Raw genomic sequence first — 21,925 nt, forward strand, 5'->3', positions numbered from 1 at the left:
GTAAGTGAAATCAAGTCCCAGGCTAAAATCACACTGTGCAATGCACCAAAATGTTGGCAAAGACAACATCCTGATACTCAATTAACATAGTTTCAATAGAGTTTTTATATAAATAATATCAACCCTTTTCGGCCATTAGAAGACCAGTATTACCTGGAAACTTAAATACATGCTACTTAAATGCATGATCTTAGTTATTCTTACCAAGGCATAGAGTCTGGGAAAAACATTTTAAATTAGCACACCCTTTCCTTTATTCACTGACTTACAGCCTAAATGTGTAATATTCTGTACAATATAAGTAAGGTTAAACAGTGAAAGAGTTTAAATTTTTCAGTCAGATGCAAATTAGTAACAAAACCTCCAAGACCAAAATCGAACAGCATATTAGCAGGACGATGCATACATTCACTTGCACTTTTAGTTCGTTTGTTTCCCAATGGAAGTTGTAACAGTCAATCGGAGTTCGAAGAAACGATGGAGTTACTTAGAATTGGTAAAAATATCCAACCACGAAAGTCGAAGTTCCAATCTCGAGTTTCCTAATAAATTTTCTATGATACTTCGGCTCTAGTGATGATCCAGAGTCTCACCTAGAATTTCGGAGGGAACCATTGTTTGAAATATCTTTCAAAGTGGGCTTATTTAGATTTTCAGCACAAAAAAAAAATCCTAGACGAAAGATTTTGTATTTTTTTACAGTAGCAAAGGTGCTTCTTCTGTCATAAATGCTATTACTAACAAGTCATCGTAGCCAAAGCCCGCCTAAGGCCAACAAAGCTCAAAATCATGTCAGTTCCTCATCATTATTTACCCCATGGTATCGGGTCTTGGTGATGCAGGTTGGTTGATTTGGAACGGGGGTCAGTGTCGTGACTCTTTAAGCTCAGCCAGAGTCGAACCAGCTCTAAATGGGTACCCAGAGATATCTGGGAATTACAAACAGAAAGGGTGTGCGGAAGCACAGGATGGCTGGCCCCCAGCGCCCCATTGCACTTCCTGACTGAAGGAACATGAAACGGAGATCAGCACCCCCGGTATGGAATACGAAGTCCAGCAAAGTGTTCTTTTTTTTCAAGGTTCCCTTTGTAAATGTCCCTTTGTAAATCTTTGTAATTGAAACTTGAATAGCAACTGCATCCTATCAAAGGGTTTTAAATCGAAGAAAGTACAGTGTGTACAGTGTACCAACCAAGGACTTCTTCTTAGGACAATTGAAAGAAAAAACCTTCCGAATTTCAGCATTTGGACCAAAAATCCATTGTTAGCACGAAAGATGCACACAGGTCCAATTCTTATAGGGCTAGAGGTATAATATTTTTTTCTGGGGAGGTCAGAATACGAAAAAAATACATCTTAGCCCATAATTTTTCTAGCGGGACCTTTGGACTAATCTCAAGGGCTGACTTCCCGTACCCCGTGTGTTGGGGTACGGGATGTCAAGCGCAACATCGCACCCCCAAAAGATCTACTGACTCCGTTCTATATTTTGGCTATTTATTTCTGTAGTCCAAGCGGAACTATCACCATTATCTTTATGTAATTTAACATTTTGCGGGAAACTATACAACAAATAATATTTTCTACTTTTTTCAGCACCTTTCTAAACATTCCAAACCAAGAGGAAAATTACTAAGAAACATTATCCTTTTCTTGGCACAAAATCAAAGTGAAACAGAAACTTAACACTTCTGGTATCTTTTCATTGTGACTTGCTATTAGACACAAATAGGTAATTTTGCCAGAACTAGTTTTCTTTCGAAAATTCTATTCAAATTATTTATATATTCATCAATTAAAAGTTGAAAACACGTATCAAGCAAAGATTTCCTCTGAAAAATTGTGTGAAAAGACGTGAAAAACACGGTAAAATAAACAAAATTCTAGGCACGTAGACATAAGAAACACATTTCTTAGAGCACTAGCCATCTCTGTTCCCTTAGAAAATCTTATGACTTCCCCTCCCTAGAATTTTGGCAGCTGTACTTACATAAATATAAATTTATATATAAATCTTATAGTTTCTTTGGTTGAATATGGTCTGGTAAGCCATACACAAAAACGTGAAATTTTTAAAATCGAAACATTAATTTGAACAGGCTATCAATAAAAAGTTTTTATTCTTACTGATTCTAAACTAAAAACTTCAATCCTTTTTAGTAGGTTTTCTGTTTTTAATTTGGAAGTAAATATCAGTGTGGGTCCGAGGAAGATTGGTAAGGGAGTAAAAAAAAAGTTTCAATTTCTTATTAACTGTAAGACAAACAACTCTTTTTTTCTAAGCACCTTTCTAGATGACCTCAACCAAACGTAAAATTGGCTAGATGCCAAACCCTTATCTCAAAATTATACATAAAGCTTGTCTTCTAATTGTAGAAAATGCAAACTTCTTCTTGAGGTCATGGCGTCCCCATAGGCTCGATACAACCACACTAGGAAAAATACAAATTATTCCTTAAAGTTCTGACCTATCGTTTAGACCGCTTTTGTGGCCAGAAGCGTCAACCTCCCAGTTTTAAGAAAAAAACTATGTAGCCGATTTTCAGGCTGGGCCCTGGCACTCGGCACGCTTGTATAAATTGATTCTCGTTGTCGCTCGTCTTTTAACGGTAAATAATATGAACTTCTTCTTGATGTCATGGCCTCAGGTTAGGCTTGATGAAACCACCCTGAGAAAAATACTAAAAAGGCATATAATTCTAACAAAAAGATGTTTTAAACAAATACACTGTTATTTGTTTAAAGGGAGTACATATATTCGTTATTCTTTTGTTTTAAGTAATGAGGTATCAAATAAGCAACTAAAACTGAGTTAGGAAAGTCTGTCATGAATTCGATTTCTCCTTCCTGTTAATGCATAAAAATATCATTCAATTTATAGGATTTGTTTTCTTCTGGAACTCGTTGTGATTATCACTGTTAATTCTCTTCTAACTGCCCATCTCAAGGCCGTATCCAGGGGGGGGGGTTTACCCAGTTTGAACCCCCCCCCCCCCAAAAAAAAAAATTGTTGACCGACTCGAAAATAAGTCGAAAATTAGTAAAACCCAGGTAAAAATCAGTAAAATTAGTCGAAAACTGAGTAAAAAATTAGTAAAAAAAAAAAAAAAAAGTCAAAAATTAATAAACCCCCCCCTGAACAAAAATCCTGGATATGGCCCTGGCCCATCTCATTTACGATTTAATGTATTCGTTGTGATACTGGTCGTCAAATGCCTTCTAGCAGCAAGTCTCGTTTGCGCTTCATTTTTGTGCATCATTACCTCCTACTTTTTTCCATGCCTTTTGCTTTAGCTGTCAGGATTCATTCAAAATTATGTGTTCCAATGCCTATGCTCTCTGAAATGTCTAAAATTGGTACAATCATTGTTTTATTTTCTAGTCTCAAGTAGTAGGATGGGAAATCAGCAATTTCAGTTGAATCAAGAGGTTGTGTCATGATTTCATTTCCTCCTTCCTGCTTAACATGTTACTTATTCAATTGCAATTTTCTGAAACACCTAAACTCCACAATAGCATAATTGTCGTGCTATTCTTTAGTTTTAAGTGAAATTTTCGTTTGCAATTCAGTGTGATTTGTTGCTGTTTTTTGTTCCATGTCTTTTCCTTTAGCTATTCAGAATCATTTCTCATTTTGTGTAGATTAAACATAAGCATTTGACTAATGTTGTTAACACAATCCTAGGTTCTGCAAAATCCGAAACGTTTTTATATAAATAGCATTCCCCTTTTGGTATATTTTTCTATATACAGGTAATGGCGAGGAAGAAGCATCACCAAAATATTAACTCTAACTATACTAGACGGAATAAAAAACAGTATAGCTATGTTCACGCTAAAATATTTTAACTTTTTATTTAAATTTACTTTAAAAAAAAAACAGTTCAATTACAATACTATTCTTGATAAAAAGACCAACAGACAAAATTACACTAGTTTCCTGTTTTAATAATTCCACCAGCTTTTGTTACATCAGTTAATTGCACTGGTTTTAATAATTACACCAGCTTCCTAACAAATTTAATGTCATTGTGAAACACTCACGTCTTACTCAAGCCATTCTCAGGTAACAAAAATTCCCACATATAGGATCTATACATAGTACATCAATCATACCTTAAAACACATTATTTTATATGCACATTAATAATATGTGCATATATGTATATGTGTGCAGTATTTTGTATTTACAATATAAAAAATATCGACTAACCATTATTTCTACATACCAAAAATTCACAAAGATAGAAAAGTTTAATTTTTTTATCAATCATTCTGTAAAGTACAGTTATATTAAACATACCATTTTCAGGTACCAAAAATTCCCAAAGATATGTATGTATGGATGTAGATGATTGGGGCCAAGTCATCTTGGTCTTTTCATGCGAGATCTGAAAGAACATCAAAAATTATGTTTCAAACTTGCAAATAATTAATCACAGCTCTGTGCTGATATACATAACTGCACAGAATTCAAATTACCCATTAACTTGTCTACACCGCTTAACTGCATTGTCCATTGCCCAAAGGAAGACAAAGCACAGCTTGAAAGCTCAAAGTTGTGCAAGGTTAAAAGCTCAATGTTGCTACAATCTATCAGTGCCAGCAAATGAGTGATATCATTCTTAAAAATATCCAAATCCCTTCCCTGTTACTGATGTTCAGCTCTGATATCCCAACTGCCAAGCAGAAATTTCTATTGAACATCTATTCTGCCTCAATATGACATCTTTTCAATATACCAAGTCAGCTGCTGTCCCTCTTTAGATATTTGAGGGAATATTAAAGTTAGAGGATGGTCCACTCATTTGGATTTGACAAAAAAATGTCAATCTGAAGTTTTGGTTTTACATATGGCTTGACGGTGATAGGCCAAGATCTGGACAGGTCTTGAAAGTGATGAATCATACAAGACATATTTTTGCTGGATCTTTATTTAAGCACAATAGAAATATAAGTGATGAATTCATCCACAAGAAAATTGACTCGATCCTCAAATTCTTTTGGCGAAATTTAGTTATCCAAAAGAGTCAACATCTCAGATCCCCTTTCTAGCAAGAGCAGAGTGGAATACTTACTTTACCAGTAGACTCTAAATTCTCAAATAAGTGCAACAAAATTATTACCAGGGTGAGCTGGATGAAATACTGAAATTACCTAGAGAATCTGGCAGTAAATATAAGTGTAATAAGTGAATGGCTGATAAAGCTTAAGGAGAAATTTTCAAGAGACTTTGATAAAATGTATGGTTAGCATTTACTCTATGACAGTTAATAGGTTCTTGAACTGTTGTAAGCATTATTTTAAATGATAATTACCAGAGATACTTTCCAAGATAGCTTAGTTATTTGTGTAATAGCACCTGTCCTCAAACCATGAAGGCCTCCCTCCTGGTACATTTGTATTAGCCTATTAATGTGTCAATTATATTATGTGAAATATTTGAGCTTCATATTTATAACCATTATAGAAGAAAATGTTTGGTACCCCCACACCAGTTTGGGATCCAACAAGCATATGGGTGTGATCATGTCCTTTACTCACTAGTGTATGAACTTAAGTGAGATGTCACTGCACAGCTCAACAACAAAAACAATATCAAATGGATAATCAAGGCTTATGGATAACAGAAGTGCTAACTCCCTCCTTTTCAAACCCTCCAAGGGCTTGAGAGTCATTGTGTTTTATTGAAATAATGTCTATTTTGAATTATAAGGTTTCCTTTAATTGAACATCAATTAAAAGAAAAACCATCATAATAATCAAGATTGCTGGAAAGAACTATTGAAAGTGGGCTGACATTTTAATATAGAATGATATTAACTTTGACAGTCTCAGCAATTTTTGATTTTTTTTTAATATTATAATTACAAAAAAGAAAATGTTTAAGATAAATTTTTTCAGTAGAGCATAAATGATGCTCTGACCTTTAGGAGGTTCAAAGGTGATTCCTTACTCCAGTGTTCCCAGGACAAGACAGATATGCTGTGTTCATGACCAGGCATCACACAATGTATTTTGATTTTTCTTGCTACTTACCTTGCTAAATAGGTTATAGGTCCCAAAGCATGTACAAATAGGTTGCATAACATAAATGTGCAAAAATGTTTTGGTGGATCACAAAAACAATTTTAGCCAACCAGCCCCACCTCTGCCCCCTCCTTCCAAAAATAAATTAGAAACCAGCTTGGACCCTTTGGATGGATAGAAATCCATCGTTGTCCCCCTTCCTCCAATCACAAGAGCATAGTATTTGATGTGTGGAGGCAATGGGCCTTGAAGAGCTGAGTCTCAATCCAGGGAACTCAATCCACCCGAATATTAATAATAATAATACTTGGCCCCTCTACATACTCTGAAAGTTCTACCTTGATACTAGTGATGCCAACAGTGGTACAATTGTACCATTTTGGTACATTTCACCTCTACTGGTACAATTTGGCACAATTAAGCAAAATTTGTTACATTTTACAAAATTATGGTACAGTGTGGTACAATTCAGTATTTTTGTACTGATGTTTGTAATATTTTATCTATAAATAATTTAATCATTATGATTTTGTTTGCTGCAGTCAAGAAAAGAGACAGACAAGCAGTCAATTTTGTGAAGCTGACTCCCTCTTCTCTTCTAAATGAGGTGACATACTGTTTCAGACCGCATTTGATTACTAAGATTCTGAACCAGGGAAGGTGTTTTATTTCAGGCAAGTTGCAGATTCCTGTAAGTATTGGGCTCTACCCGTATCAGTGATAGTGTAGTTAAGAAAACATTTTTATTTTTTAATTTCAAAAACCAGATCATTAATGATAATTGAGATGATTGATGATAAAAAGACAATGTGAGGTTTTTATTGAAGCCTGTAGGCTACAACCTAAAAAAAATCATGTTTACAAAACAGAGAAAAAAATGCATTGTATTACAGATAGACTCCGGCACAAGGCCTTTCCATTTTTAATCGAATGAGCCCTTTTGGAAACAACAACGCTTTCTATAAATACCATACTGGCCCCTAGGGTATAAATCATAACCCTTACCTTACGGTCTGTTAGGATCGTTGTCATCCTTCAAAACCAAATTTTCAGAACTTCTTACTACGTAAAAGAACATGGCTATCTCAAAACTTTGATTGGATGTGTTCGGGGAATTGATGGGCGTGAGAGGGGCGGTAGTCACTCTCCAATCACTTTCAACTATTAACTATTAAAACTTTTAACTATTCAACTATTAAAAATGGCCCTAGCCCTTTAAATTTCCAATAGAATGAGCCCTTTTGAAGTTTCTACGACAAAACTTTCAATAAAAATCTTATATGCCCCCAGGGCATAACTTACAACCCTTGCCCTGAGTGCTGGGAGGGGGGGGGTGTCATTCTCAAAGACCTAATTTCCAGAACTGTCTACTACGTTGAAGAAAATGGCTATCTGAAAATTTTGATTGGATGTGTTTGGAGGAATGGTGGGCATGAGAGGGGGTTGGTTACCCTCCAATCACTTACGACTATTACAAAGGGCACTAGTCATCTCAATTTCGAACTGAATGAGCCCCTTTTGAAGTTTTATGACAACTCTATCTATAAAAACCTTATATGCCCCCAGGACAGAACTTAAAACATTTGCCCTAGGGGCTCTGGGGGTCTGTCACCCTAAAATATCTACTTTTAAGAACTTTCCACTGCGTTGAACAAAGTGGATATCTCATAGCTTTGATTGAACGTTGTTTGGGAAATGGTGGGCGTAAGAGGGGGCTTAATTACTCTCCACTTACTTTTGACTATTAAAAAGGACAATTCCAATTTCCAATCAAATGATCCCTTTTCTAAATTTCTACAACAATTTTCTATATAAATTTTATATGCCCCCAGGACATAACTTACAACCCTTAAAAACCTGTCATCCTTAAAATCCCAATTTCCAAAATTTTCAACAACGTTGAATATAATGGCTATCTAAAATATTGATTGGATGGGTTTGGAGAAAAGATGGGCATGAGAGGGTGGGTTAGTTGCCTTCAAATCACTTTTGACTATTAAAAAGGGCACTAGCCCTTTGAATTTCCAATCAAATGAGCCCTTTTTCAAGCTTCTACAACAAAGAATTCAATATAAACCTTATATGCCCCCAGGGCATAACTTATAACTCTTGCCGTGAGGACTGTGGGGGGAGTGTCCTGCTCAAAGGTATAATTTCCTGAACTTTGAACTACGTGGAACAAAATGGCTATCTCAAAATCTTTATTGGATGTGTTTGGGGAAATGGTGGATGTGGAAGCCGTCTTAGTTGCTTTCCAATCACTTTTGACTATTAAAAAGGGCACTAGCCATGTCAATTTCCAATCGAATGAGCCCTTTTTGAAGTTTCTACGACAACATGTTATATAAAAACCTCATATGCCCCCTGGGCATAATTTACAACCCTTGCCCTGAGGGCTGTGGGGGAGTTGTCATCCGGAAAGACCTAATTTCCAGAACATAAAACTACGTTGAATTAAATGGCTATCTCAAAGTTTTGATTAGATGTGTTGGGGGAAAAGGTGGGCGTGAGAGGCGGGATAGTTGCCCTCTAATCATTTTTGACTATTGAAAAGGGCACCAGCCCTTTGAATTTCCAATTGAATGAGTCTTTTTTAAAGTTTCTACAACAATGCTTTCTATAAAAAAAAAACAACTTATATGAACCCAGGGAATAACTGATAACTTTTGCCCTTGGGGCTCTGGGGGGTTTGTCATCCTTAAATACATAATTTCAAGAATCTTCAACTACGTTGAACAAAATGGATATCTCAAAATTTTGATTGGATTTGTTTGGAAAATGGTGTGCATGAGAGGGGCGTTAGTTGCCCACCAATCACTTTCAACCATTAAAAATGGCACTAGCCCTTTCAATTTCCAATTGAATGAGCCCTTTTGAAGTTTCTACTCTTTGAATAAAAACCTTATACGCCCCCTGGGCATAATTTACAACCCATTTCCTGAGGGCTGTGGGGGGGGTTCATCCTCAAAGACCTAATTTCCAAAACTTTCAACAACATTGAACATAATGGCTATCTAAAATATTGATTGGATGGGTTTGGAGAAAAGATGGGCGTGAGAGGGGGGTTAGTTGCCTTCAAATCACTTTTGATTATTAAAAAGGCCACTAGCCCTTTGAATTTCCAATCGAATGAGCCCTTTTTCAAGTTTCGACGACAAAGATTTCAATATAAACCTTATATGCCCCCAGGGCATAACTTATAACCCTTGCCCTGAAGACTGTGGGAGGAATGTCCTGCTCCAAGGTATAATTTCCTGAACTTTGAACTGCGTGGAACAAAATGGCTATCTTAAAATCTTTATTGGATGTGTTTGGGGAAATAGTGGGTATGGAAGGGGTGTTAGTTGCTTTCCAATCACTTTCAACTATTAAAAAGGACACTAGCCATTTTAATTTCCAATCGAATGAGCTCTTTTTGAAGTTTCTACGACAACGCGTTATATAAAAACCTTATATGCCCCCTGGGCATAATTTACAACCCTTTCCTTGAGGGCTGCGGGGGGTTTGTCATCCTCAAAGACCTAATTTAAAGAACCTAAAACTAAGTTGAATAAAATGGCTATCTCAAAGTTTTGATTAGATGTGTTTGGGGAAAAGGTGGGCGTGAGAGGCGGGTTAGTTGCCCTCTAATCACTTTTGACTATAAAAAAGGGCACTAGCCCTTTGAATTTCCAATCGAATGAGCCTTTTTTAAAGTTTCTATGACAACACTTTCTATAAAAAAAACAACTTATATGCCCCCAGGGAATAACTTACAATCCTTGCCCTAAGGGATGTGGGGGACTGTCCTCAAAAACATAATTTTTATCTGGAAATCAACTATGCTGAACAAAATGGCTATCTCAAAATTTTGATTGGATGTATTTCAAGAAATGGTGGACGTGGAAGGGGTTTAGTTGCCTTCCAATCACTTTTGACTATTAAAAAGGACACAAGCCACTCCAATTTCCAATTGAATGAGCACTTTTTGAAGTTTCTATGACAACTTCTTTGATATGCAGTGCCCTGCTCTAAGGGAAAAAATTAATAAACAATACATTGTGCCAACATTGTTCTTATATGCCCCCAGGGCATAACTTAAAACCCTTGCCCTGAGGGTTGTGGGGGAGTGTCCTCCTCTTTACTTAGTCCCCATTTCATGTCTCGTTCTCGAGTGTCCCCATTCTTTACTTAGGCAGTGCGATTGTGCTGCCTATGATTTATACAACAACTCTATATAAACATTATATGCCCACAGGGCATAACTTACGACCCTTGCACTGAGGACTGAGGGGGTTATCATCCTAAAAGACCTAATTTCCAGTACGTTCAACTACATTGAACAAAATGGATATCTCAGAATTTTGATTGCATGTGTTTTGGAAAATGGTGGGTGTGAGAGGGGTGTTAGTTACTATCCAATTACTTTCAACTATTAAAAAGGCACTAGCCCTTTCAATTTCCAATTGAATGAGCCCTTTTGAAGTTTCTATGACCTTGCTTTCAATAAAAACTTTATATGCCCCAGGGCATAACTTACAACCCTTGCAATGAGGGCTCTGATGGGGTTATCATCCTAAAAGACCTAATTTCCAGATCTTTCAACTACATTGAACAAAATTGATGTCTCAAAATTTTAATTTGATGTGTTTGGGAAAATGGTGGGTTAGGCACTATCCAATCACTTTCAACTATTAAAAAAGGCACTAGCCCTTTGAATTTCCAATCAAATGAGCCTTTTTTGAAGCTTCTACAACAACGCCTTCTATAAAAACCTTATATGCCCCCAGGGCATAACCCTTGCCCTGAGGGTTTTGGGGGAGTGTCCTCCTCAAAAACATATTTTCTATCTGAAAATCAACTATGCTGAACAAAATGGCTATCTCAAATTTTGATTGGATGTGTTTGGGGGATAGATGGGCGTGGGGGGGGGGGCTTGGTGCCCTCCGATCACTTTCGACTATTAAAAAGGGCAATAGCCATTTGAATGTCCAATCGAGCGAGCCTGCTTTTAAATTTCTACTACTACGCCTTCTATAAAAACATTATATGCCCCCAGGGCATAACTTAAAACCCTTGCCCTAAGGGTTGTGGGAGTGTCCTCCTCAAAAACATATTTTCTATCTGGAAATAAACTATGCTGAAAAAAATGGCTATCTCAAAATTTTGATTGGACATGTTTGGGGGAATGATGAGCGTGGGGGGGGAATAGTTGCCCTCCAATCACTATTGACTGTTAAAAAGAGCCCTAGAACTCTAAATTTCCAATTGAATGAGCCCCTTTTGAAGTTTCTATGACAACCCCTTCCATATGAAGTGCCCTGCTCTAAAGGAAAAAAAAAAAATAAATATGGTAGTACATTGTGCCAACATTGTTCTTATATGCCCTCAGGGTATAACTTAAAACCCTTGCCCTAAGGGTTGTGGGAGAGTGTCCTCCTCAAAACCATATTTTCTATCTGGAAATCAATTATACTGAACAAACGGCTATCTCAAAATTTTGATTGGATGTTTCTGGGAAAATGGTGGGCGTGAGAGGGGTGTTAGTTGCTCTCCAATCACTTTCAACTATTAAAAAGGCACTAGTCCTTTCAATTTCCAATCAAATGAGCAATTTTGAAGGTTCTACAACAACACTTTCAATAAAAAAAACTTAAATGCCCCCGGGGCCTAACTTATGACCCTTGCCCTGAGGGCTGGGGAGCAGGGGTTTTCATCCTCAAAGACCTAATTTCCAGAACTTTCTACAATGTTGAACAAAATGGCTATCTGAAAATTTTGATTGGATGTGTTTGGGGGAATGGTGGGCATGAAAGGGGGGTTACTTAACCTCCAATAACTTTCAACTATTAAAAAGGGCACTAGCCCTTTTTAAAAAGGGCTAGTGCCCTTTGGAGGCATATATAAACTTATATGCCCCCAGGCCATAACTTATAACCCTTGACCTGAAGACTGTGGGGAGAGTGTTCTAATCAAAGGTATAATTTCCTGAACGTTAAACTGCATGGAAAAAAATGGCTATCTTGACTTTTTATTGGATGTTTTTGGGGAAATGGTTGGCATGGAAGGGGTGTTAGTTGCCTTCCAATCACTTTTGACTATTAAAAAGGGCACTAGTAATTTCAATTTCCAATCAAATGAGCCCTTTTTGAAGTTTCTATGACAAAGCATTCTATAAAAATCTTATATGCCCCCCCAGGCATAATTTACAACCCTTGCTCTGAGGGCTGTGGGGGAGTATCCTCCTCAAAAACATAATTTCTATCTGGAAATCAACTATGCTGAACAAAATTGCTATCTAAAAATTTTGATTAGATGTGTTTGGGGAAAATGTGGGTGTGAGAGGGGGGTTAGTTGCCCTCAAATCACTTTTGATTATTAAAAAGGGCACTAGACCTTTGAATTTCCAATCAAAGGAGCCCTTTTTCAAAGTTCTACAACAAAAATTTCTATAAAAACATATATATCCCCAGGGCATAACTTATAACCCTTGTCCTGAAGACTTTGGGGGGAGTGTCCTGCTCAAAGATATAACTTCTGAACTTTAAACTGCATGGAACCAAAAGGCTATCTCAAAATTTTGATTGGATGATTTTGGGGAAATGGTGGGCATGGAAAGGGTGTTAGTTGCCTTCCAATCACTTTTGACTATTAAAAAGGGCACTAGCCATTTCAATTTCCAATTGAATGAGCCCTTTTTGAAGTTTCTACAACAATGCATACTATAAAAACCTTAAATGCACCAAGGGCATAACTTACAACCCTTGCCCTGAGAGCTTTGGAGGGGGTTGTCATCCTCAAAGACCTAATTTCCAGGACTTACAACTAGGCTGAACAAAATGTCTATCTTAAAATTTTGATTGGATGTGAATGGCAAAAAGGTGGGCATGAGAAGGAGGTTAGTTGCCCTCCAATCACTTTCGACTATTTAAAAGGGCACTAGCCCTTTGAATTTCCAATCAAATGAGCCTATTTTTAAGTTTCTACGACAACACTTTCTATAAAAACCTTATATGCCCCCAGGGCGTAACTTACAACCCTTGCCCTGGGGGCTGTAGGGCAGTATCCTCCCCAAAAAACATAATTTCTATCTGGAAATCAACTATGCTGAACAAAATGGCTATCTAAAAATTTTGATTGGGTGTTTTTGGGAAAAGGTGGGCATGAGAGGGGGGTTAGTTGCCCTTAAATCACTTTTGACTATTAAAAAGGGCACTAGACCTTTGAATTTCCAATAGAATGAGCCCTTTTTCAAGTTTCTACGACAAAGATTTCAATAAAAACTTACATGCCTCCAGGGCATAATTTATAACCCTTGCCCTGAAGACTGTGGGGGGAGTATCCTGCTCAAAGGTATAATTTCCTGAACTGCATGGAACAAAAATACTATCACAAAATTTTGATTGGATAAGTTTGGGGAAATGGTGGGTGTGGAAGGGGTGTTAGTTGCCCTCCAATCACTTTCAACTATTTAAAAGGGCACTAGCCCTTTGAATTTCCAACTGAATGAGCCTTTTTTGAAGTTTCTACAACAATGCTTTCTATAAAAAACCTTATATGCCCCTAGGGCATAATTTACAATCCTTGTCCTAAGGGCTGTGGGGGAGTGGCCTCCTCAAAAACATAATTTATATCTAGAAATCAACTATGCTGAACAAAATGGGTATCTTGTACAAAGTGCCCTGGTCTAAAGGGAAAAAATAATAAATAATACATTGTGCCAACATTGTTCTTATATGCCTGGGCATAACTTAAAACCCTTGCCCTGAGGGTTGTGGGGGAGTGGCCTCCTCATAAACATATTTTCTATCTGGAAATCAACTATGCTGAACAAAATGGCCATCTCAAAATTTTGATTGGATTTGTTTTGGGAAATGGTGGGTGTGGAAGGGGTGTTAGTTGCCTTCCAATCACTTTTGACTAATAAAAAGGGCACAAGCCACTCCAATTTCTAATTGAATGAGCCCTTTTCAAAGTTTCTATGACAACTCCTTTGGTATGAAGTGCCCTGCTCTAAAGAAAAAAATAACAATAAATAATACATTGTGCCAACATTGTTCTTATATGCCCCCAGAGTATAACTTAAAACCCTTGCCCTGAGGGTTGTGGAGGAGTGTCCTCCTAAAAACATATTTCCTATCTGGAAATCAACTACACTGAACAAAATGGCTATCTCAAAATTTTGATTGGATGTGTTTGGGGAAATAATGGGGGGGGGGCTAGTTGCCCTCCAATAACTTTTGACTATTAAAGAGGGCACAAGCCACTCCAATTTCCAATCAAATGAGCCCTTTTCAAAGTTTCTATTACAACTCCTTTGACATGAAGTGCCCGGGTATGAAGAAAAAAAAAAAAAATAATACATTGTGCCAACATTGTTCTTTACTTAGGCAGTGTGAGTGTGCTGCCTATGATATGGGGATGCAAGAGACATTACAACCTTAAGCTTAGGGTGCATAAGTCCCTTATATGGAGGACTGATGACTTTAGGGGAACAAGTGGAAAGAGTATGCTTAATCAGTCCTATAGTTGAACTAGCAAATCATAGCATAATAATTGTTTGGACATCCACCACATGGCTAATATGGGAATAAAGTTCATTTGTGATGCAAATGGATGTTATATTTAAGTTGCAGATAGAATTCTAGGTATTAATTTGCACATTAAGGGGTGGGGATATATATATATTCTGTGAATATATAGGTTCTAAGAAATTCATGAATTTCTTAGAAAAACTGGAAAAACAAGGAAAGAAGTGAAGATAAAGGCTCTCCCCCTGCAGAATGTGTTAACTAGGACTATTCTGCATATAACATAGTAAGAATTGTTTTCTTAATATGTTTCATTATGTCCAACTGGACTCCTAGGCTTAAAATACTGGTTGTTTGGTTGGCTAATTCAAAGATTTGTATATATATATATATATATATATATATATATATATAATATACACTGTCAAATTAGCCATCTGGTGGTATCCCTGATTGTTTAGCTTTATATCATAGTCCAAAACCTATAGACTATGTAATAAGCCACTTTATGGAGCCCCATCAAGGGCTCAAAATGGTATTTGTCCCAGAAATAATTACTAAATTTGAAAAAGCAGAAAAAAGACATCAAGTGATGTATAGACATCAAATAGCCTAGCCTAAGTTGTTTTCAGAAGTTTATAGTGTTTCCTTTTGGGTAGGCTGAACTGTATACTAGAACTTTTTTTGCAGTAAAAATGCTTTAAAAAAAGTATTTTTCAACAAAAATACCCAAAGAGGGTTTTTTCAAAATCTAGGGGGCTTGTGCCCTATGGGTAGGCTAATACTACCATCTAGTAGGCCTAATAAAAAGTGCAAGCCAAGAAAGAGCTGTAGCCTATTTTGAAAGAGAACAGACCAACTCAGGGGTGCCAATTTGCAAAAATGTAGAGGGAGGCAAAATTTATTTCCCAAAATCAAAGGGGTGGGGGGGTCAATTTTTGTTTTCATTGAAATACTCAAAAAGATATTTTTCAATGAAAAATGCCATAAATATACTTTAAATCTAGGGGGACTATTGCCCCCCCCACTTCCAGATGGGTTCCACCAGGTGTAGGGTACTGGTGAGCATGACTATTAGCCTAGGCCTTAACAGTTAGGTCATAGGTATGAGGGCCATAATGATAGACAAAGAAATTATAAGTAAAATATTCCAGATCGTAAGCAAAAATCAAACTGTTTATTAAAGATGGCTGATTTTGCAGAAAATATTACCTTCAACAGGGAATAGAATTTTACAAATCAATTTTTCTTGCTTACTTCTAGCGGCCAATATTTTTAACGAGTAAAATTGGCTTAAATAGAAATAAAGCGAAATTTAGTATTCTCGCTCACAGACAAAACGTGTCGAATCCAGGCGTACAACTGAAGTACCATACTGCCTAATATTCCTATGGTACCATAGCCTAAAGGCACCCTGATACCCAACCTTTTTTTTTATAACATATAGGGCTGATAAACACAATCTAAGACGGCACTGGCTATACATGACGTGTGAAACCAAAAGAGAAAGGATATAACAAATGACCAAATAAAATCAAATAGGTGAGAAAACGAAGAATTTTATCAGCCAGTGATAAAAATTGAAAGACGAAGAAAAAGCAAATATTTTGACAAGGACCTCCGCCAAGTTGTCCTCAGTGCTAAAAAAAAATCTAAACTTTCGAATTTGACAAAAAGAGAACATATAGTGAATAAAGACAAGCCAGGAATCAATGAAAGAGAATTCACCAAAATGATTGGGCATAAATTTTTTGCCTTGCAATAGTTTTAGCTTGTGTGCAATATTGATTTTCATTAGATATGCAGATAGGTTCTCTTAAATTAGACTGGGCGAAAATATTGATTGACTCTTTTAATATTAAACTGTTATAAATTGGGCTTAAGTAAATATCTCCTGTGTCTCTATTTATATCCAAATTTCTGTTTATATATATTTTTTTATCACAATTGCCTCCTTAAAAGATTTCATTAGGCCATTTATAGTAGATATTAAAGTTGCCTCTTCAAAAAGAACTAAATGTACAGGATTTTCAAAAATATGCAAGGCTAAAGCTAAATCAAAGTTGTCACTTTTATTTTTATTTTCAGAACTCAGGGACTTATCTATTGAGATTTTGTGTTCATGCAATCGTTCTCCTAGTTATTGATGGGTCCTACCAATGTAAAATTTCCCACATGAACATGAGACTCTGTAGACCCGACTATCCAGTATAGGGTCGGTTTTATCCTTTCCCGAGTGAAAAAAATGTTCAACTATTTGTTCAGTTTTGAAATAAACAGAGAGATTATGTTTTTTTTTTAAACTTTTCCAAGTTTGTCACTGAGTTTCGAGATGTATGGTAAAATGGTGAAAGTGTTGTTCTCAATTGCCTGAGTAGCTGATATAAGTGGGACGAGTCCCCTCTTTTCCTGTTTTAATCGTCTATATATGATATTTTCAATAAGGTTGATTGTATAACCATTGCAGAATAGAATATCTTTAACATAATTTAATTCAGCATTTACATGATTGCGTGAACAAATGTTTAGAACTCTGTTGACTAAAGAAATTATTACCCCTCTTTTCACAGAAGTAGGAGGATTTGACAAGAAATTGAGAAACCGATCACTATTGGGCGGCTTTCTATATATATAGAACATTAAAGGCTAGGAGTATATTTTATATTTAAAACATCCAAGAAAGGAAACTTTCCTGAATCTTCCAGTTCTATTGTGAATTGAAGACTCGAATCAAAAGAGTTCAAGTGTGCCAAAAAATCTGTTAGAGAGACTTACAGTAAATTACGTCTGTGTGGATAACTTACGATTGTAGATACGAGGGTGTATTTATCATCTTAGACTGAGCTATCAGTACAGAGCTGAAGAAAATCAGGATAAGATATTATTCATTCCTTATGGAATAGTCTTTGAATTATAACCCCCAAACGAAAATTATGCAACAACTTGGTTTTATGAGCAATTGTATTTCTACCCAAAAAACTTCTTAAATAGTTTTTTTTCAAACTAACTACGTATTTTTTTAATGAAAATGAAGAGTGATGTAAAAATTTTAAATAAAGATGTTATTGTGTATATGAAAAATTAAAACCCCCATTCCTTATCTCTTTGTACTAGACTAGGAAATTATTCATAAAATTAATCAAGAAAAAATAGTTTGGTAAACAGCTAAATGATTACAAGCTTTGTATCAAACGCATCTTGAAACTTCTTATTTATTTGTATTTGCGTTAATACATAATATTTTGCATCAACGATTTTGTATCAAACGCAGAACGGAACTCCTTATTTATTCGTATTTGCGTTAATACATAATATTTTCAATTCAGTCATCTGGAAAGGTAACTTCTTGATAAAATATTTGTAATTACCCTCTATATATGGGGGTTGTAATCCCTCCCTTTAATGCAAAAGTTTGACATTTTTGGCTTTGCTTAAGAAGAAAAGTTTTTGCTGGATTTTGTTTAAACGCGGCTTTTGACTTTCATTTTAAAAATAACAACATTTTCTTCTTCAAATTTTGCTCGTCTTTTTTACCCCTTATTGCTTCCGATGAAGTTCTACATTTGTATAACCGAGCTCTGATGATGATACTCACAGCTGGAAAAGATATCCACTATCTATTGACGCTTTATTATCGCAAACGGTTTGAAAGATTTTCATCATAAACAATGCATCCAAGCTTTATTCAGGGAGGACTCCTTCCTCTTATTCCATTTTAACGCACGTAAAAATATAAAGGTAATTTCGTATCCCAAGCTCAAAAAAATTTTACAGTGGAAGGGGTGATCTGAATTCATATTGTACACTGTTTGAAAACATACTCTTCTATATGATGAGCGTTTAGGTATATCCATTTCTAAAGTGACCTGAGGACCTCTTCCGAAAACATAGGAAATCTTGTGGTAAAGCTTCTAATTTAGTCAATTCGGAATTTAGTAAAAATATACTAAGACGCAAATACAAAGTTTAGAAATACCACTTTTTATTAAGATAAGGAATATATCCTGCCAAGTTTCTGCTTAACGGGAAATTGAGAAATCACCACTTCCTAGCTATTGCGTCGGTCGGGTAAAGGAAGGTGAGGTTGATAAAAATGTATAAAAGATACATTTTACGGGAAGGGGTAGACTGATACTAACTTTATGCCGGACTGACCTCTGGTCCGTTATTTTTGAAATACCTTGGAATCTTGTCAGATCGTTGTAGGTGCCTAAGTATCCTATTATATATTATTGTATTTTCCGATACTTGTGGTCTACTTGGGACAGCCAGTCCCAGGAGAAAGTATATATCTGGTATTATTATATGTTAATTGAATAAAAGTATTGTATTATAGCCAACCTCTCTACAATCTACCTTTAGTCCCTCGAAAATACCCAGCTGGTACGCCTCATTAGTCCGGTCATACCCTAAGGCACGCTGCCAAAGTTTAATTACCTTAGGGCCATAGTTTATCTCCCCTATAAAGGGAGAATAAAGGCATCTATAACAACATCACTTAACTACCATAAGAAACACGTTACCACAACCGGTGGCATTGCTGTTAAACTGGGTCGAGAGGGCTAGATAAAACAGTAGATTGAAATAAAATTGCTTTACCAGAGGAAAAAATGACTTCCCTCTCAACGGTACTTGAAATTGCAAAAATTATACCCGAATACGCAGGAATTTCAGATGTAGATGAGTTTATCGAAAAACTAAAAATTTTCGACGAAATAACTGAATCGTTTGAGGATAAGGTCAAAGAGCAATGCGTGGCAGCCAGATTAAAGGGAAGCGCCCTTAAACATTTTGAGGCAATTAAGGAAAAAGAGCCCAAGGACATCATTACTCTAATTGAATCTTTTAAAACAAGATTCATAGAAAAAAACATCTCTGAGAGGCTAAGAACAGAGGTAGTGGCATTCAATACCTCAACTAGTATCAGGGAATATGCCGACAAAATTTGTAGATCCGTATGCTTACAATTAGAGGAACGCGGAAATGACGAGACAGTACAGAAAGTACAATTACATACTTTTACCCAAGGGCTACCTAAAAAGCTATTAAGACTAATATTATCACGGAAACCTGAAAATTTAGAGCAGGCTATAATCCTAGTAGAAACAGAGATAAAAATTGACGAGGCCATGAAAAAGTTTGATCAGATGTCAATAAACAATACAGGAGCCCAAGAAAGTATGAAAGAGGACAGAAGTGGGTGAACTTTGAGGAGCCAAATAGTGAAACAAAAAGGCCCGAGGAAGGCCGAAATCTCCCACCATGGACTTACCCCTCCCCATTTGACGACCAATCCCATGGTATTAGATCCTTAATGACTTGGAATACCAAGTATTATGGACACCCACCTCCATATACCTCCAAGACACCATACCAAGTATTATGGAAATTACCAAGCAATATAGGAAAAGATTCAATTGCTATTATTGTGGCAAACCAAATCACTCTGCGGCAGATTGCTGGCATAGAATACCCAAAAAGGCCAGATATACAAGACAAAACACCAGTTCAGAACGCAGGGGTGCAGAAATTTAGGAAGGCAGGGATCAAATAACACCTGCTTGGCAAACACCTAATAATATTCCTGAATTTAGGCCTAGAAGGCAAACGGTTAACAATACCCAGGGTCAAAGTAGCAACGCTGAAGAAAACTGGGATAACCCTAGAAACTTTTGGCCAAACAGTGGGAATTTAAACGGAGAAACCAGCCTGTAAGGGTCGACAGAGCTGTTTCCTTACAAAGACCCCTATATAGTTTAGAATGTTGTGATACAAATACAAATAATAATAATCTATCGATTTTGTGTTGTTTTAAAATTGAGTGTTTTTAAAATTTACCATGTTTACTAGATACGGGTGCATCTAAATCATTAATTCAAGAGAAAGTTCTTAAGAGGTTTCCTCCTAGTGTCAAAAATCGCGTAAGCAGATGCCAGAATACCCTGACATCAGTGACAGGGCACAGGCTGATAATTTTGGGAGAATGTCCATTAAAATCTTGCACAGGTGATAAATAAATAACAGTAACAGTAATAATATGCAAACAGCTACCATTTCCTTGTATTCTAAGAGTAGATGCCATCGGAAAATATGGGATCGTATGGGAAGCCATATCTGATACAATAACCATAAACCAGGCAAATGAAACTAATAGGCAAATTTGCGTAAAGACAGATAACGAAAGTGACGATTCGAATTATAACCTAAAAATAAGCGGAAAACTCACAGTAGAAGGGGGAACGACAACTCAAGTTCTAGCGACATTAAATACAAAAAATGAAAGGTTAAAACAATGGACCCCATGATAGGAGGATACACCATAAAAGAATATCCCATGATTTTCATGGAAAATCAAGTTATTAAAATTGAAAATGGTATAACATACTAAAAACTATCAAATTTAAGTAATAATAAAGTAAAACTGATCCAAATAGAACTTGGATCAGTGGAAAAGATTTCAAATTCAGAAATAAAATCTCTAAACAGGCCAGAATTAAGCGTAAATTTCACTAGCCACGAACAATTATCCTCATTAAAACCCCAACCACAAGAAAAGTATGGATTGTCGAAAACGGATTTTTTGCAAAAACTTGATTTAAAACATTTACCGGAAAACGCAAAAACCCGGGTGGAAAATATTCTTTGGGATTTTAAATGGACTTTTGCACGACACAAAGCGGATTACGGATTAACTCACTTAATCACGGACAAAATATCAACAGAGGGCCCTCCAATCAAAAAGTCACACGTTTAAAACACCTTATCATTTAAAACCATGGCTAGAAAGCCAAATAAAGGAAATATAAGATCAGGGAATAATTAAAGAAAGTGTTAGCGATAGGTGTTTTCCACTAGTAATAGTCAGGAAAAAAGAAAAAACCTGGAGATTATGTATAGATTTTAGAGCGCTAAATGCCGTCACGGTAAAAGACGTGATGAAGTTACCAAGAATTGGTACGATTTTAGATTCGCTAGGAGGTACAAAATACGACGCTAGTTTTGACTTAAGAGCAGGATATTGGCAAATCGCTTTAGATGCAGAAACAAAACATAAAGCTACAGTAATCTTAGACGATGGAAGAACGTTCACATTTAAACGTATGCCTTTCGGCTTATCATTTAGTCCAAATTGTTTTAGTCGACTAATGAATTTGGTCTTAAAAGATAACAAACCAGGAAGGAAAAAAGATACCTTGGCTTATTTAGATGATGTAATTTTGTTTAATGAAAACCTGGAAGACCTCTTGGTCGGACTTCGAAAAATACTGGAAAAGTCTGAAAAAGCAGGCTTAAAATTAACCAGAAAAGTTAAAAATGTAGTGCCAAAACTAGTTTTCTTGGACATCTGATAAACCAAGGTACTATTTCACCAAATCCAGAAAAAT

At 36.2% G+C, this 21,925-nt stretch overlaps 1 protein-coding gene across 3 annotated transcripts in view; it reads right to left on the reverse strand.

Moving 5' to 3' along the window:
• The window catches only part of Sms (spermine synthase), a 75,602-nt gene extending 59,788 nt beyond the window's left edge, over positions 1-15,814 (reverse strand). The window contains exons 1-2 of one of the 3 annotated variants that reach the window (XM_089103331.1): positions 15,753-15,814; positions 4,304-4,391 (exon numbers count right to left, since the gene is read on the reverse strand). In XM_089103331.1, coding sequence (XP_088959457.1) covers positions 4,304-4,370 — 67 coding nt within the window. In that variant the 5' untranslated portion in view covers positions 4,371-4,391; positions 15,753-15,814. The other 2 variants (XM_089103338.1, XM_089103343.1) reach the window with 2 other exon arrangements.
• Positions 15,815-21,925: the final 6,111 nt, after the last annotated feature.

This window comes from Artemia sp. Qi Xiang Cuo, chromosome 2 (genome assembly GCF_049724085.1).
Source record: "Artemia sp. Qi Xiang Cuo chromosome 2, ASM4972408v1, whole genome shotgun sequence".
NCBI lineage: Eukaryota > Metazoa > Arthropoda > Branchiopoda > Anostraca > Artemiidae > Artemia > Artemia sp. Qi Xiang Cuo.